At 37.4% G+C, this 15,947-nt stretch overlaps 1 protein-coding gene across 2 annotated transcripts in view; it reads right to left on the reverse strand.

The window, feature by feature from the left end:
• The window catches only part of RNF128 (ring finger protein 128), a 122,089-nt gene extending 112,982 nt beyond the window's left edge, over positions 1 to 9,107 (reverse strand). Inside the window, exon 1 of one of the 2 annotated variants that reach the window (XM_081041919.1) lies at positions 8,455 to 9,107. In XM_081041919.1, the coding sequence (XP_080898045.1) occupies positions 8,455 to 8,860 (406 nt within the window). In that variant the 5' untranslated portion in view covers positions 8,861 to 9,107. The remainder of the gene's footprint in view (positions 1 to 8,454) is intronic. The other variant, XM_081041920.1, reaches the window with a different exon arrangement.
• Positions 9,108 to 15,947: the final 6,840 nt, after the last annotated feature.

A 15,947-nucleotide genomic window follows, 5' to 3' on the forward strand; every position in this document is an offset into this window, starting at 1 on the left:
GGAGACACTAATTAACAAAATCAGAAATGAGAAAGGGGAAGTTATCACGGACACCACAGAAATACAAGGGATCATTCAAGAATACTATGAAGGACTATATGCCACCAAATTCAATAACCTAGAAGAAATGGACAAGTTCTTAGAAACATATAGCCTTCCAAGGCTGAACCATGAAGAACTGGAAAATCTAAACAGACCAATCACCAGTAAAGAAATTGAATCAGTCATCCAAAACCTTCCCAAAAGCAAAAGTCCGGGACCAGATGGCTTCACTAGTGAATTCTACCTAACCTTCAAACAGGATCTAAAACCAATCCTGCTCAAACTCTTCCAAAAAATTGAAGAAGGGTCAGTACTCCCTAACTCGATTTTATAAGGCCAACATTACCCTTATACCAAAACCTGGTAAGGACAACACAAAAAAAGAAAACTACAGAATAATATCTCTGATGAATACTGATGCAAAAATCCTAAACAAAATTTCAGCAAATCGAATACAACAATGCATTAAAAAGATTATTCATCATGACCAAGTGGGGTTCATCCCTGGGGCACAAGCATGGTTCAACATCCGCAAATCCATCAATGTGATACATCACATAAACAAAATACAGGACAAAAATCATATGATTATATCAATTGATGCAGAAAAGGCATTTGACAAGATACAACATCCATTTATGATTAAAACACTTAATAAAATAGGTATAGAAGGAAAATACCTTAACGTAATAAAGGCCATCTATGACAAGCCCTCAGCTAATCTCATAATTAATGGTGAAAAACTGACCCCCTTTGCTCTATGTTCAGGAACACGACAGGGCTGTCCCCTATCACCTCTACTTTTCAACATAGTGTTGGAAGTCCTTGCCAGCACCATCAGGCAAGAGAAAGAAATAAAAGGCATCCAAATTGGGAATGAAGAAGTTAAAATATCACTCTTTGCAGATGACATGATGTTATATATAGAAAACCCTAAAGACTCCACCAAAAAGCTGTTAGAAACAATCAATGAATACAGTAAAGTTGATGGCTACAAAATCAACGTACAAAAGTCCATTGCATTCCTATATACAAACAATGAAATCCCAGAAAAAGAAATACAAAAAACAATTCCCTTCGCAATTGCAGCAAAAAGAATAAAATACCTAGGAATAAACTTAACCAAGGATGTGAAGGATTTATATGCTGAAAACTATAAGACATTTTTGAAAGAAATTGAAGACGACACAAAGAAATGGAAAGACATTCCGTGCTCATGGATTGGAAGAATCAACATAGTTAAAATGGCCATATTACCCAAAGCAATATTCAGATTTAATGCAATCCCCATCAAAATCCCAATGGCATTTTTTAAAGAAATAGAACAAAAAATCATCAGATTTGTTTGGAACCACAAAAGACCCCGAATAGCCAAAGCAATCTTAAGAAGGAAGAACAGTGCTGGAGGTATCACACTGCCTGACTTTACTTTGTACTACAGGGCCACAATAATCAAAACAGCATGGTATTGGCAGAAAAACAGACACAAAGTCCAATGGAATAGAATTGAGAACCCAGAAATAAAACCACATAAATATGGACAGATAATTTTTGACAAAGAAGCTAAAAACATACAATGGAGGAAAGACAGCCTCTTCAATAAATGGTGCTGGGAGAATTGGATAGCCACGTGCAAATGAATGAAACTAGACTGTTATCTGTCACCATGTACCAAAATTAATTCAAAATGGATCAAAGACTTAAGCATAAGACCTGACACAATAAACTGCATAGCAGAAAACATAGGTACTAAACTTATGGACCTTGGGTTCAAAGAGCATTTTATGAATTTGACTCCAAAGGCAATGGAAGTAAAAGCTAAAATAAACAAATGGGACTATATGAAACTTAAAAGTTTCAGCATAGCAAAAGAAACCATCGACAAAATAAAGAGGCAACGGACTGAATGGGAGATTTTTGCAAACAGTGCCTCCGATAAGGGTCTAATATCCAAAATAGACAAGGAACTCATGAAACTCAACAACAAAAAAACAAACAACCCAATTGAAAAATGGGCAGAGGAACTGAAGAGACATTTCTCCAAAGAGGACTTACAAATGGCAAATAGACATATGAAAAAATGTTCAACATCACTAATCATCAGAGAAATGCAAATAAAAAGCACAATGAGATATCACCTCACCCCAGTCAGAATGGCTATCATCAACAAGAGAAATAGCAACAAGTGTTGGAGAGGCTGTGGAGAAAATGGAACCCTCCTACACTATTGGTGGGGATGCAGACTGGTGCAGCAGCTATGGAAGGCAGTGTGGAGGTTCCTCAAAAAATTACAAATAGAATTACCGTATGACCCAGGAATCCCTCTCTTGGGTAACTACCCAAAGAATTTGAAATCATGTATACATAAAGACACGTGTGCTCCAATGTTCATTGCAGCTTTGTTTCCGGTGGCCAAGACATGGAAACAACCAAAGTGTCCTTCGATAGATGAATGGATAAATAAGGTGTGGCACATATACACAATGGAATACTATTTAGCATTAAGAAAAGATGATATAGGAACATTTGTGACAACATGGATGGATCTTGAGAGTATAATGCTAAGCGAAATAAGTCAGACAGAAAAAGCAAAGAACCCTATGATTTCACTGATATGTGGTATATAAACCAAAAACAAGACAAACAAATGATAAACAAAAACTCATAGACACAGACAGGAGTTTAGTGGTTACCAGAGGGTAAGGTGGGTGGGGGGAGGGAGATGAGGGTAAGGGGGATCAAATATATGGTAATGGAAGGAGAACTGACTCTGGGTGGTGAACACACAATGGGATTTATAGATGATGTAATACAGAATTATACACCTGAAAATATGTAATTTCATTAACAATTTTCACCCCAAAAATAAATTAAAAAAAGAATTCTTGATCAGGTGTTGAGAGAATTCCCTCTTTGTTCTGTCTGTTTCACCCATGTTAGCCGATAAAGTGAAGAAGTTGCTAAGTTATATCAGGATAATGCGACAGGCACATTGCCAGGCTTTGGAAGACCTTGGGCTCATGGTCTTAAGCAAGAACAGTAGATATTGCAAATCTGGATAAATTGGCCCTTTGGCCAGATGGGCAGCATTCTAATCAGTAACTGCCGGACCCTCCTGAAACTGGCCATTCCTTGAGAGGGGGCGGCAGGAATATAAATTTGGCTCTGGGGTGCATCTAAAGAGATATATAAGACAGACCTCACGTGGATTGATATTGATTGATTGCTGTTTCAAGAAATTGTTAGTCAGAAGATTTGCTGTTTCAGGACTGCTTTTCAGGATTGGATAGTTTCAGAGTAAGAGATCGGAACTTGCCTCAATGGACAGCAGAGACTTCTTTTGTTGGTGAATTGTCATCATTCTAGCATCTTTGGGAACTTGCATGTAACTTGCAGCTTGCAGTATCAGAAGATTTCCTAACTTCTAACAACAACAACGCCAACAACAGCAGCATTCTTGGAAACTAGCAAGCAGCGGTGTGGGAGACGCCTGAAGTTTCTCTCAGCTACAGACCTGGTAAGGTTTTGATTTATGACTTTTCCAGTGTCGTTCCTCACCCCGGTTTGGGGAGCTTGTGGCACCTACTGTAATAGTTACTATCCTATAGAGCTTATTACTGCTTTTGGATACTCCTTACTGATGTTATTTGTGTATTTAGCCAAGTGATTTTTGATCAATAGTAAACATATGTTGGAATCTCTTAAACTTATAAGTACATGTACTCCTTTGACATGATATTGGTATCAATGTATATAGTTTAGTCTTAACTACCCTTACTTTATGTCATTAACACATTTTATTAATTGCCTTTGTCTTTTACTATTACATATTGCTAAATAAGTTGATTAGATATTACTAAATAAATAATCAATTACCCCCCCCAAAAAAACAAAAAACAAAAACAACAACAAAAAATAAATAAATGAATGGGACTATATGAAAGTAAAAAGCTTCTGCACAGCAAAAGACACCATCGGCAAAATAAAGAGGAAACCAACCGAATAGGAGAAGACTTTTGCAAACAACGCCTCCGATAAGGGGCTTATATACAAAATATATAAGGAACTCATGCAACTCAACGAAAAACCAAACAATCCAATTAAAAAATGTATTCAGAGGACCTGAATAGACATTTCTCCACAGAGGACATACAAATGGCCAATAGACATATGAAAAAATGCTCAACATCACTAATCATCAGAGAAATGCAAATAAAAACCACAATGAGATATCACCTCACCCCAGTCAGAATGGCTATCATCAACAAAATAAACAGTAACAAGTGTTGGAGAGGCTGTGGAGAAAAAGGAACCCTCATACACTGTTGGTGGGAATGCAGACTGGTGCAGCCGCTATGGAAGGCAGTGTGGAGGTTCCTCAAAAAATTACAAATAGAATTACCATATGACCCAGTAATCCCTCTTCTGGGTATCTACCCAAAGAATCTGAATACATTGATCCGTAAAGACACGTGTGCTCCAATGTTCATTGCAGCTATGTTTACGATGGCCAAGACATGGAAACAACCAAAATGTCCTTTGATAGATGAATGGATAAAGAAGTTGTGGTATATATACACAATGGAATACTATTCTGCCATAAGAAAAGGTGAAATAGTACCATCTGTGATAACATGTATGGATCTTGAGATTATAATGTTAAGTGCAATAAGGTAGAAAAAGTTCAGAACCATATGATTTCACTGATATGTGGCATATAAAACTGAAAACAACAAAAGAACAATAGAAACAAAGGAAGAAACAAAAACTCATAGACACAGACAATAGTTTATTGGTTACCAGAGGGTAAGGGGGAAGGGGTGGTAGATGAGGGTATAAGGGTTAAATATATAGTGATGGAAGGAGAACTGACTCTGGGTGGTGAACACACAATGTAATTTATAGATGATGTGTTACAGAATTGTACACCTGAAATCTATGTAGTTTTACTAATATTGTCACCCCGGTAAACTGTAATTAAAAAGAAAAGAAGTTATATGATTACTTAAGGGTATCATGAGCACATCCTTCTATTTCCAACCCCATCCAAATGCCAACTCAAAACACACTGCAAATTGGGAAACTCTGAATGAGAGGTTTTCCTCCAAGTCCTAAGCTATCTACTGTTTCTCCTCAGTGGGAGCTCTTCTCAGACTGAAGTCTCCTTCAGAAAAAGAAACCTGCTACTAGGGAGGCTGTAAATAGACTGGGCCCAGGAGTAAGGACATTCTGTCCCCACAACATGAAACCATGAGAGGCAAACGGTGCATAAGCATTCCTTAGGCTTGCTTAAGACCTTGAAGGCGGCCTATAGGGGGTGGGGAGGCACAGGAATATAAAACAGGGGGAGAGAATGCATTTGTACAACGGTAAGGGTGTGGGCATAGTGCACTGTCAGTGAGAAACAGACAAGCAGGCCATGATATCTGGGACCTGTCCTGGCATCATCATTTGGGTGTTGGTGTTTTCTTGATGAATATAAACAGTCTCATGGAACATCAACACCAGAGGTCAGTCTGTGACCATGATGAATCAAGACAAAAACAGGCCCAATCCATCATCATGTCTGAACAGTCAAAATCTGAACAGTGTCCAAGCCAAAAAAATGACCAAACAGCTGCCATCCTGGCTGCTTCTTTAACAATTACAGCTGTAGCTTCGGGTTAGTTTTCCCCGTTTACAAATAAGATTCATTTTGAAATCCAATCACTGAATTACCCCCACTTCATGACAGCATCCGGGTCCAGAGCAAAGCCAGCTAGAGTGACCAGCTCAGCCTGGTTTTCCCAGAGATTTCCTGGTTTTAGCACTAGAAGTCTCACATTCCAGAAAATCCTTGTCTTAGGCAAACTGGGATGGCTTTTCAATGGCCTGCTTCCTCAAACCCTCCCGCAAATCATCTAAAGCAAGCCCAAATCTTTAAGTCCTTTCTACCACCCTCTTATTGAGATACCCCATAGTTTCCCATGGTATGCATTCTCCCTTTGTTGCAACAAGTAATAAACCCCTCTTTTCCAACTACAGGTCTGTTCCTAGTGGTCTGTGCTTGGAGGACCTTGAGATCAGTAAGAAGTAAAGATGCAAAACATCGTGGAAATGCTAGGAAGGCCTAGCATGGAAAAACGGACTGAGGGAATGAAAAGGCAGGTAGATCTGGGAAGAATGAAAAGGTGCCATGGCCCTGAGGAGACTAGAGTGTGGTTTCCAAAAAAAGGTGGTTTTTAGAGGTGATAAAAGATGAGATGATGGAAGGTGAAACCATGAGCTTTTGTAGGAGGAGGAGGAGTTGTTGCCACACCCTCTGTGCCTAAACAAAATGAAACACTAATGAAAAACAGCAAAAACAAAATTGGCCGATGTTATGAAATAATGACTCGATCTTCAATGGCCTAGAGGCTGATCATAGAATTTTCACATCCACACTTGTTTTTCTATGTTTGTCAACTGCATTATATAATAGTTTCTATATTAGTGAAATTTCTGGGAAGTAGGAACTGCAATGACACAGTAGTTGACAGGTCTTATCAGTCTAAAACACTAAGCTTGTAATTCTTTGGGATTGTGATTATTCAATGTTAATGATCAGTATTCAATAAATAAAATAAAAGCCCTAGAACAGTGCCTGGTATATAGTAAATGGCAATAAACATTAACTATTGTAATTACTAACATGTTATCTTTTCAACGTGCATGTTTTAAAACGGGTAATGCCTCAGGTTCTTTTTTAAAAAAATGTGTTTGATCACGTATCCTTGGTTATGAAGGCATATATTCAATGATAAATATAATTTCCTTGTTTTTTAAACTCAGCTCAGAGCCATATACACAAATGACTGTGTGCATACCTTTTGGTGAGATTTACTGTAAGTGACCTTTGGTAAATCTTTTAAATTCAGTGCCTGCTACCTACATTCCACTAGATGTTGGCCCCTACTGCATGTTGCAAAGCAAGTTTTGAAAACATGACTACTATTTAGTTTCATACTGTTTATACTTTAAAAATAGCTGGGAGAGAATGTGACTGTCCATGTAAAAGGAAACCTCGAGTGCTCAGAATCTAGAAGTTGAAACATAAAGGAAGTAGGTTCCTTAAAACAGGTTTAATTTCTAATTTTCATCAGAAAGCTGCCTCATTTATTTCTACATAAATAAAAGTCACTTGTAAAACTATAGGAACATACAGGAAATGTTTATGAAATGCTCTTACTTTAAAAATAATGTGAATGTCTGACTCTGGGCAATGTCCAGGATATGTTACAAAAGGTAGAAAGTAGAGTTTTACATTTACAATAATTTTGTACTGCTGAAAGACCATCTGACCTGGTTTTTCAATACCCAGAAAAACAAGACGCTTGTTTTTCAAACATTAGTACTAAATTGCTATATTACAGGTATTTGACCTGGAATGTTTCAATCCCTCTACTATTCTTAACACGATTTTCTCTCTTTTACAATTCTGACATCTGTTTAATTTCCATTAATTTTCTCAGAGGCTGAATGTGGTGGTGGTAGCACCAGTTATCCTGATATTGTGTTCTGTCAACTCTTACCTTTTTTGAAATTATTACCTTTTTTTTTTTTTTTATCAAGACTTGGGCCCAAAATACCCATACTCACCTACAGTATAGAAACTTGGGTCAGGAGTCTACTTGTTCAGTGGCTTAAAAAGCATTTATTTGAAATGTGGCATTTTTTAATGAAATGCAATAAAAAGTAATTCTCAGAAGTAAATACCTTTATAAAGTTAATAAATTGATGATTATATTTTCTTAAGAAGTCATAAGTGAACATTTCTAAGGGAGACCTTTATTTTTTATGTGAATTGCAGTGTCATATTTCTGCCATACCCTTTTCAACGTATAATGTTTCTTACAGAGCAGTTTTATATGTATTAGTCCCACAAACAGATTCAGATCTTACCTGCATACACCAGACAGTTGAATTCTCATTTCTGTAAACATTTGCACACTTACATATGCTATTGTTTAATCATAATAATTAATCAGTTTTGCAGCTAACACATACTTGAGTACATACAACTCCTTTTGCATGAGAAAATGAATCAAACTGAAAAGTTCAAATTAACAATGGAGTGAAAATATTTTTCTTTAATGTTTAGAGGTAAAAGCATATATTAGTAAAATACAACTATATAATATACACTGAGAAAACTAATACAGCTAAGAAAACCATGAAAGAAAATAGGAACCATTTCATGAATTGCTTTTTTCCCTGGAACAAATTAATTACAAATATTAATAGTAAAGTAATTCCAAGTCTTGTCAGGCAAGAACATTTAAAATAAAATTGTTTTACACCATCATTGTCAGATCCTAGAATAATTCTAGATAGAAATATCATTTTAAGATAAACAAAGACATTAACCCTTTGTGGGACTCCATTATGACTTACCAAAATTTGCCATCTGTATCGTCTTGTTGCCAGGCTCTGGAGCGTTGTAAATCACAACAGCGTCAGCATTTCTTCTGCCTGCTGTTTGAATTTTTTCTGAAAATGTACAATTACCTCTTTCTATCAGTGCAATCCAGGGCTTCTCAGTAACAGTGAACTCAGTGTTGTAGTCACAAGCTTGGTAGTTACTGTTCTTAGGGATGCCCACCACCCCCACAGCATTAGCCACTGGTGAGGCTAATCCATAAACACCACATTCACACGTCTCTGTTGTAGTGTAGTTGCTGGTTTCATTGTAATAAGTCACAGTCACGTAGGCATTCATTGAAAAAGACGTTGTGATTTTAAATAAAAAGGTAAAAATTACAAGCAGCGGAAAACAACTGGACTTATTCTCCTGGTTCATTGCTCGTTCATTTGAGCATAAAATTTAAGATGTCTGCTGATATTTCCAACTATCAGTCACCATTTGTCCACTCAGGTCCCCGCTAAGAAGAAGTTTGAAATTTCAGTTGCAAGTAGGTAACTGATCTCACCTCAAGCAACATAAGCTCTGAATACATCAGCTCTATTTCACTTTAGTTATCTACATTCTCTTTTGCCTGCCCCTCCTCCAACTGTACACACACATAACCCTTAACCAGGAGTACCTTAGTAATAAATAACACCATCAACTTTATTCCACATGTGAACTTATCAGGGTTGGATGACTTCCTGCACTGACATTTTTTTTTTCTTCTTGATTTTCCAGCTAATGCACTTTCATAAACATGGAGTGGATTAGAACAAGGAACTGGACTCTTGGGAATCCCACGTGACAAGTCTGAAAGTCACCTCTCTCAGAATTTTTAAAACACCAAACTGGTTTTCCAGGACCTGCTGAAATATGCTATCAACCAGTTCAGCCAGGAGTTAGTTAAGATCCTCAATTTTAATTGCTTTGGAATTAGTGGAATTTATTTTACAGCTTTTCCCCTCTCTTATTTGTGGAATTTTTCTTAACAGGCTCCCCAAGGAATATCTTCTGCCGCCTTGTTTATTCGTTGAAAAGTAAACATATTTCAGTGGCTAGAGATCCTTTCCTTTCAACCACAGTACCTTACCCATGGTAGGCACTCAAATATTTATTCATTGACTGATACCTATGAGTTGCTACATTCCATTAATTTTTATGTCCCATGTGTTATACTCTAACACGATTGTTCAAGATTTTATTTTTAACATTTAGAATTTTAAATTCTAGTTCTTTCAAATGTATAGACTGATTTTTTTCAGTGCTTCCTTTATTGTAAGCTCAGTTTTTAATCAGAGTACACTGAGCACTAGCACCACTTGGACATTTCTTTGGGGTCAAATGGTCTGGGCAAGTTGCTGGGATAGGGAGATTGTGATGTGTGCCAAGGGCTGGTGAAGGAGTAGATAAATGGACAACAAGACAAACAGAAATATCAGGAGTCAGATTAAGCCAAGAGTCAGCAAACTAGACAAACAGGCATCAGGCTGTTGGAGAAACAGAAAGACACCAGGTCAAAAGGAGCGCAGGCACAATGGTAGTCCAAAGTCCAAGGAAAGTAGTCTAGAATCAGGAAGACTATTAGAGTCAAGGGGACAGGACAACAAAAAATAGGAAACTAGGAAACATTGTTGAAGGAGATGATCAGTGAGGCTATTTCTTCCCCCTACTTCTTGTCTGTTCTTAGGCATCTGAAACATTAGCGTTGGAGTGAATGCTACAGGTAGAAACCAACAGTTAATGCCACTTAGCAGTGGGGAGGAGTTCAGGGAATCTACATTTGAATCTAGTGAATAAACCCCAACAGAAGCACAATACAAGTATAAACCTCTCTATCATATTATACCTGCCAATTACACCATCTGTGTATCCCCTCCTGCACGTCGCCTGGTATTAGTAGCACTTTACACATAGTAATCACTTAATAATTATTCATGAACATGAACTGGAAAGTTTAAAGGTCTCGTGTATTAGCTTATGGTATATTTAACAGTAAATGCAAATAGTTTATTATTTTGCTACTAGCACTGCCATTTTGATGTTAAAATTCTTAATAAAGCCGTATACAGGCTTTGTACAGTATCCAGGCTTTGTCTAGTATACAGTGAGTACACTAGACAAAAACAAACCATCAAACTGAAAACAGAAGTATTATTGTCAATACCATTAGTTTGCTGATTGCTAATAGACATAGGTGATAAATTCAACATAAGCATTAAACATACAAATAATTAGCAAAGTCCTAGAAATTTAATCTAACCTTTTCTTACCAGTTATTAACTTGTTTCTAAAGAAAAAACTTTTCTTGAAATAGTTTAGAAACTGATTAGTGAGGAGTTGGCTAAAGCCATTAGAAGTCCAATTTTGTTAAATAGTATTAACACACCAGTTTCAAATCTTCACATTATATTTTTTGCACAAGTTAAATCATTATATGCCTTAAAAATGATAACTTTCCCATTTGTGGCAGTGCCTGTGTATTAAAGAGAACTTTGTTAGACTATTTTAAACTGCTCTGGAGGTTGAAATGCATGATTTTATATGGTGATCAGCATAATATACCTTGTATATAAGTGCTTTTATGTTTACTTTTTATGGCTTTCAGAGTCATAACTTATAAAGATAACTTTAGATCGGTTTTTAAAAATTGCAGTTAAGTAAAATTCCTTGAACAATAAATACTCATCAATAGAATTTTCCTGTTAACTCTTAAGGCAATTTGCTGGAGGGTAAGTGGTCCAGTGCTTATTCAGTGTTGTTCAAGTTTTGTCTGGGGAACACCTCTGTTAGGCTCACTTGAAAGTTTATTAAAAATGAAGATTCCTGGGTCCCACCCCCAGTCATCCTGAATCAGAATCTGAGGGAAATATCTAGGAATTCACATTGTAAATAAGCTCCCCAGGTAATTCTTATGTACTTTATAATTTAAGAACGTTAGATCATACAAACTGTACATGATGAATAGTACAGGATCTAATTCTAATTTTGACAGATTAGCAGCTGTTATTTTATTTAAATCTCTTTGTGGTTCAACTTCCAATCTATAAAAGTTTGATGTTTACTTGTACTTTAGGTGGTGCTAAAACCCCAAAGTTGGCACAAATGCTGATGCCACAACAGCTGGTATTATATCCTCAGGAAAATAAAAAACCTCTCTGGGACTTTTTCTTCATTTACACAATAACAGAAGTTGGGATTAGAATTTATCAGGACTTTTCTACATCTGATATACTAGAACTCTATGAAAATGAAAGTTGTTTAGAAACTATCAAATTATTATATTTTTCCTCCCTACCATCACAATTCATGATGAAACTGCATTGAGAGTAGATGAAACTGTAGGAGGTAAGTTGAAAGTATTGGTTAAAGCTTGAGCTCTAGTAAAACTAACAGTGTCTGAAACAGTACTATATACCGGTGGTTTTTCAAACGTATCTACACATTAGAATCACCTGGAGAGCTGCTAACTATCTTGAAGCCCAGGTTACACCCCAGTCAGAAACTTGGGGGATGACATCTAGGCATAGTAATTTTTAAAATTATCCAGGTGATACCAATTTGAAGCCAAGTTTGAGGACCATTTCTATACAGTACTCTTTCAAACATTTAATACTGGACTTTTTCAATTGCTTCTACCTTAATATTAAGTAACTTAACAAATATTAAGTATCTTAGCAAAGGTATATAATTAACATTAATAGAGGCATAGAAAAACTTATCTCTTAGGCGAGGAACATTTCAAAATTTTCCATGTGATTAAACAACTAAAGCAAACCTACCATTTGGAGATGAGGAAGCACAAGGCTGTGTTTCTAATACGAGGTCTGGCAATTAAGTTCACGAACTTGCCACCTTGCACTTTCATTGGCAGCACTGTACAAACAACTCACTAAGGTTTCGTAACCTTGGTATGTTAGTGTCTCACAGCTGTGTTTGTGTTGACATGTGGCGGTGTGTTGCTGAGTGGCATTCCTTAAGGTTGTTGGGTGTTTTTGTGTGAAGTCGAAAGAATGTCTGAGTTTGAATTAGAGCAACGAACAAACATTAAATTTCTTGTTAAACTTGGCAAGAATGGAAGTAAAATCAGGGACATGTTAGTCCAAGTTTATGAGGATAATGCTGCAAAGAAAACGGCAGTGTGCAAATACATTAAATATTTTTCTGAGGGAAGAGAACGCGTCACTGACGAAGAGAGGTCAGGGCGGCCAGTAATGAGCAGAACTTATGAAAACATTTCAAGCGTTCATTGACTTGTGCGTCAAAATCATCAACTGACTGTGACAAGCATAGCAGACCAAGTAAACATTGATAGAGAAACAGGAAAATCTTAACTGAAAATCTTGGTATTAGAAAGGTGTGTGTAAAAATAGTCCCTAAAGAGCTCACCGATGAACAAAAGTAAAGGAGAGTCTAAGTTTGCCAAGACCGTTTGGAGAGGCGAGGCGATGTCTTGGGCCAAGTATCACTGGTGATGAAACATGGTTGTACGAATACAACCCTGACAAAGCGTCAAAGTGCACAATGGAGGTCAACCAATTTTCCACAACCAAAAAAGTTCCATCAGTCCAAATCAAGAGTCAAAACAATGTTGCTAACCTTTTTTGATATCTGAGGGATTATTCATTATGAATTTCTACCAGCTGAACAAATAGTTAACCAAGTTTACTGTTTGGAAGAGCTGGAAAGGCTGTGTGAAAAAGTTAGACGAAAACCACTTTTTCGCCAACAATTCATGGTTCTTGCATCACGACAATGTAGCAGCTCACATGGCATTGATTGTGAGGGAGTTTTTAGCCAGTAAACAAATAACTGTATTGGAACAGCCTACATACTCACCTCATCTGGCCCCAAATGACTTCTTTCTTTACCCGAAGATAAAGGAAATATTAAAAGGAAGACATTTTGATGACATTCAGTGTATCAAGGGTAATATGATGATAGCTCTGATGGCTATTCCAGAAAGAGTTCCAAAATTGCTGTGAAGGGTGAACTAGGCACTGGCATCAGTGCATAGCTTCCCAAGGGGAGTACTTCGAATGTGACTGTAATATTCAGCAGTGAGGTATGCAGCACTTTTTCTAGGATGAGTTTGCAAACTTAATTGTCAGACCTCATAAAATGCAGGTAACCCTTGATTATTCATAGCCATCTTCCAACTCTGGGGTAGGTGACTAACTTGGTATACATTCAAAAGGAATAAAAATTAATTTTAATATTATCCCAAGCCAAATAAAAATAACTGAAATCTGATTGAAAATCACTTGATGTTAAAAGTCAAGTATGCCTAGGACCATATGACAGCAACGATACTTGAAAGTCATCTACATTTTACTTGATTATTAAGATATTCCCTTTGTGATTTGAGGGGGGTGGGATAATTTTTTGAGTGCTAGAATTTTTTTCTTTCAGTGAGAATTTAAGAACTGAACCATAAGAATTAGACAAGATGCCTGAATCTGTATTTCAATATCATCTACAAAATTTATATGGACTATATCTACTTCTTTCAATATCATTTGCCATCTAGCTGGTCCCCTTGCTTTCATTTTTGCTCCCTCATTAGTAGTATACATGTCTGAATGCTGGTCAGAGACCCAAAATAATGGTGGCATAAACAAGATAGAAGTTTATTTTTCTCTCATGTAACAACCAAAAGAGGTAAGCAATACAAAGTTGGTATGACAGCTCCACAATATCAGGAATCTAGGTTCCTACTAGATGGTTGTGTTGACATCCCTCGAATGTTGCTCTAGGAATGTCTCAGCACTACCAAGCTCACATTCCCAGCAAAAAGGGGAGAAAAAGAGAGCATTCCCTTATAATCATTGAGGGAACAGTTCAGAAAGTGTACGCATCACTTACGTTCACTTCCTATTGGGCAGAACTTAGTCACAAGGCCATATCTAGCAACAAAGAAAACAGGATAAAGTATTCTTTATTCTAGCCATGTACCCAGGTGAAAACTGAGAGACCTATTACTATAAAAGAGGAGAAAAGGTATTAGGCTACAACTAGCAAACCTCCTTATAATCCATTCTCTTTCCAGGATACAGTGGCCATTCTAAAACATGAATTGAATCATGGCATATATTGGCCACAAACCATTTAATAGCTTCCCAGTGCTCTGAATATACAAACTACAATTCTTACCATGCCCCCTAAGGCTCTGCATAGTCTGTAAGAGCCCTGTCTATTGGCTTGTCTTGTCTTGTATCCCACTTTCTGCACTCCAGCCATATCAGTTCTCATTCAAGTCCTCAAACACATCTGGTGCTGCAAGGCCTTTTCATCTCAAGTTCACTTCATTAGGAAAAACTTTCCCAGTGCTCCTACACACACCTACTTCCACCTGCCCGGGGACAGGCTTCCTTTGTTAAAAGGTTCTAATATAAACCACACATCTTTCCTTTGTGGCATTTGTATCACTTATTTGTGTACTCATTTGAATGTTTTTCTCCTCCACAACACTGTAAGCTCTATGAGAATAGGGGCAATGTCTGTTTTTGCTTGTACTGTGTTCCTAGTACTAACCCAGTGTTTGCCACAGAATGGCATTCAGATATTTGGATACACGCTGCAATGATTCGGCTCATTATTTTATGAGCCGCAGGATTTAGAGAATTTTATCTCACAGTGAACTAATGCACTAACAAAAATTGTATTATTATTCAAACATTTTACTTTGTGCTCAAATAGAGTTTAAAGAAACAGACTTTGTAGTTATAAGCCTCCCCAAACAATTACCTTGACAATTTTACATTAAATTATTTAGTCCTTTTCTGTTTCAGTTCCCCATCTACAAAATAGATTTTAAAATCTTGTTAGGGGCAACTTCTAGATCTTAAGCTACTACCATGTTTCCCCAAAATAAGACCGGGTCTCATATTAATTTTTGCTCCAAAAGACGCATTAGGGCTTATGTTCAGGGGATGTAATCCTGAAAAATCCTGCAAAGGCTTATGTTCTGGTTAGGTCTTATTTTCGGGAAACACAGTAGGAGTCAAATACAGTAATCTCAGAATAGCATCACAGGTACTTGAATTTAAAGAGTGTTAACTGATTGTCGATGAAAATGTGCATATTGGAGACTTCATCAAAATGGCGGCTTGACGTGAGCCTCTGTAAAGCTCCCCTGGAATTTACAACTAATTAAACAATAACTCCACAAATGACTCCCTGCACAGGAGACAAGCAGGACGAAGAGGCCCACTACTGAATTCACCTAAATGTGGGAGAATCGCGTGAGCAGGGGAGGAGGGAAGGGAGAAGTGCGCAGACAGAGCCGTGCAGGCGCAGGACGCAGACCTAGCTCAGTGCTCCGAGCTCGCTGCATCCTGGAACTACCGCAGCTGCGGGAGAGGGAAGAACTCGGACTGCTAGGGCTCCGCTTATGGCCCACAGGGCATAGGGGGCAGCTTATAACACGGCTGAACCGAACGCACACGGCAGAGACCTCGGAGCAAAGACTGAGGGAAGAAGG

This window comes from Rhinolophus hipposideros, assembly GCF_964194185.1.
Source record: "Rhinolophus hipposideros genome assembly, chromosome: X".
In the NCBI taxonomy this organism is placed as follows: Eukaryota; Metazoa; Chordata; class Mammalia; order Chiroptera; family Rhinolophidae; genus Rhinolophus; species Rhinolophus hipposideros.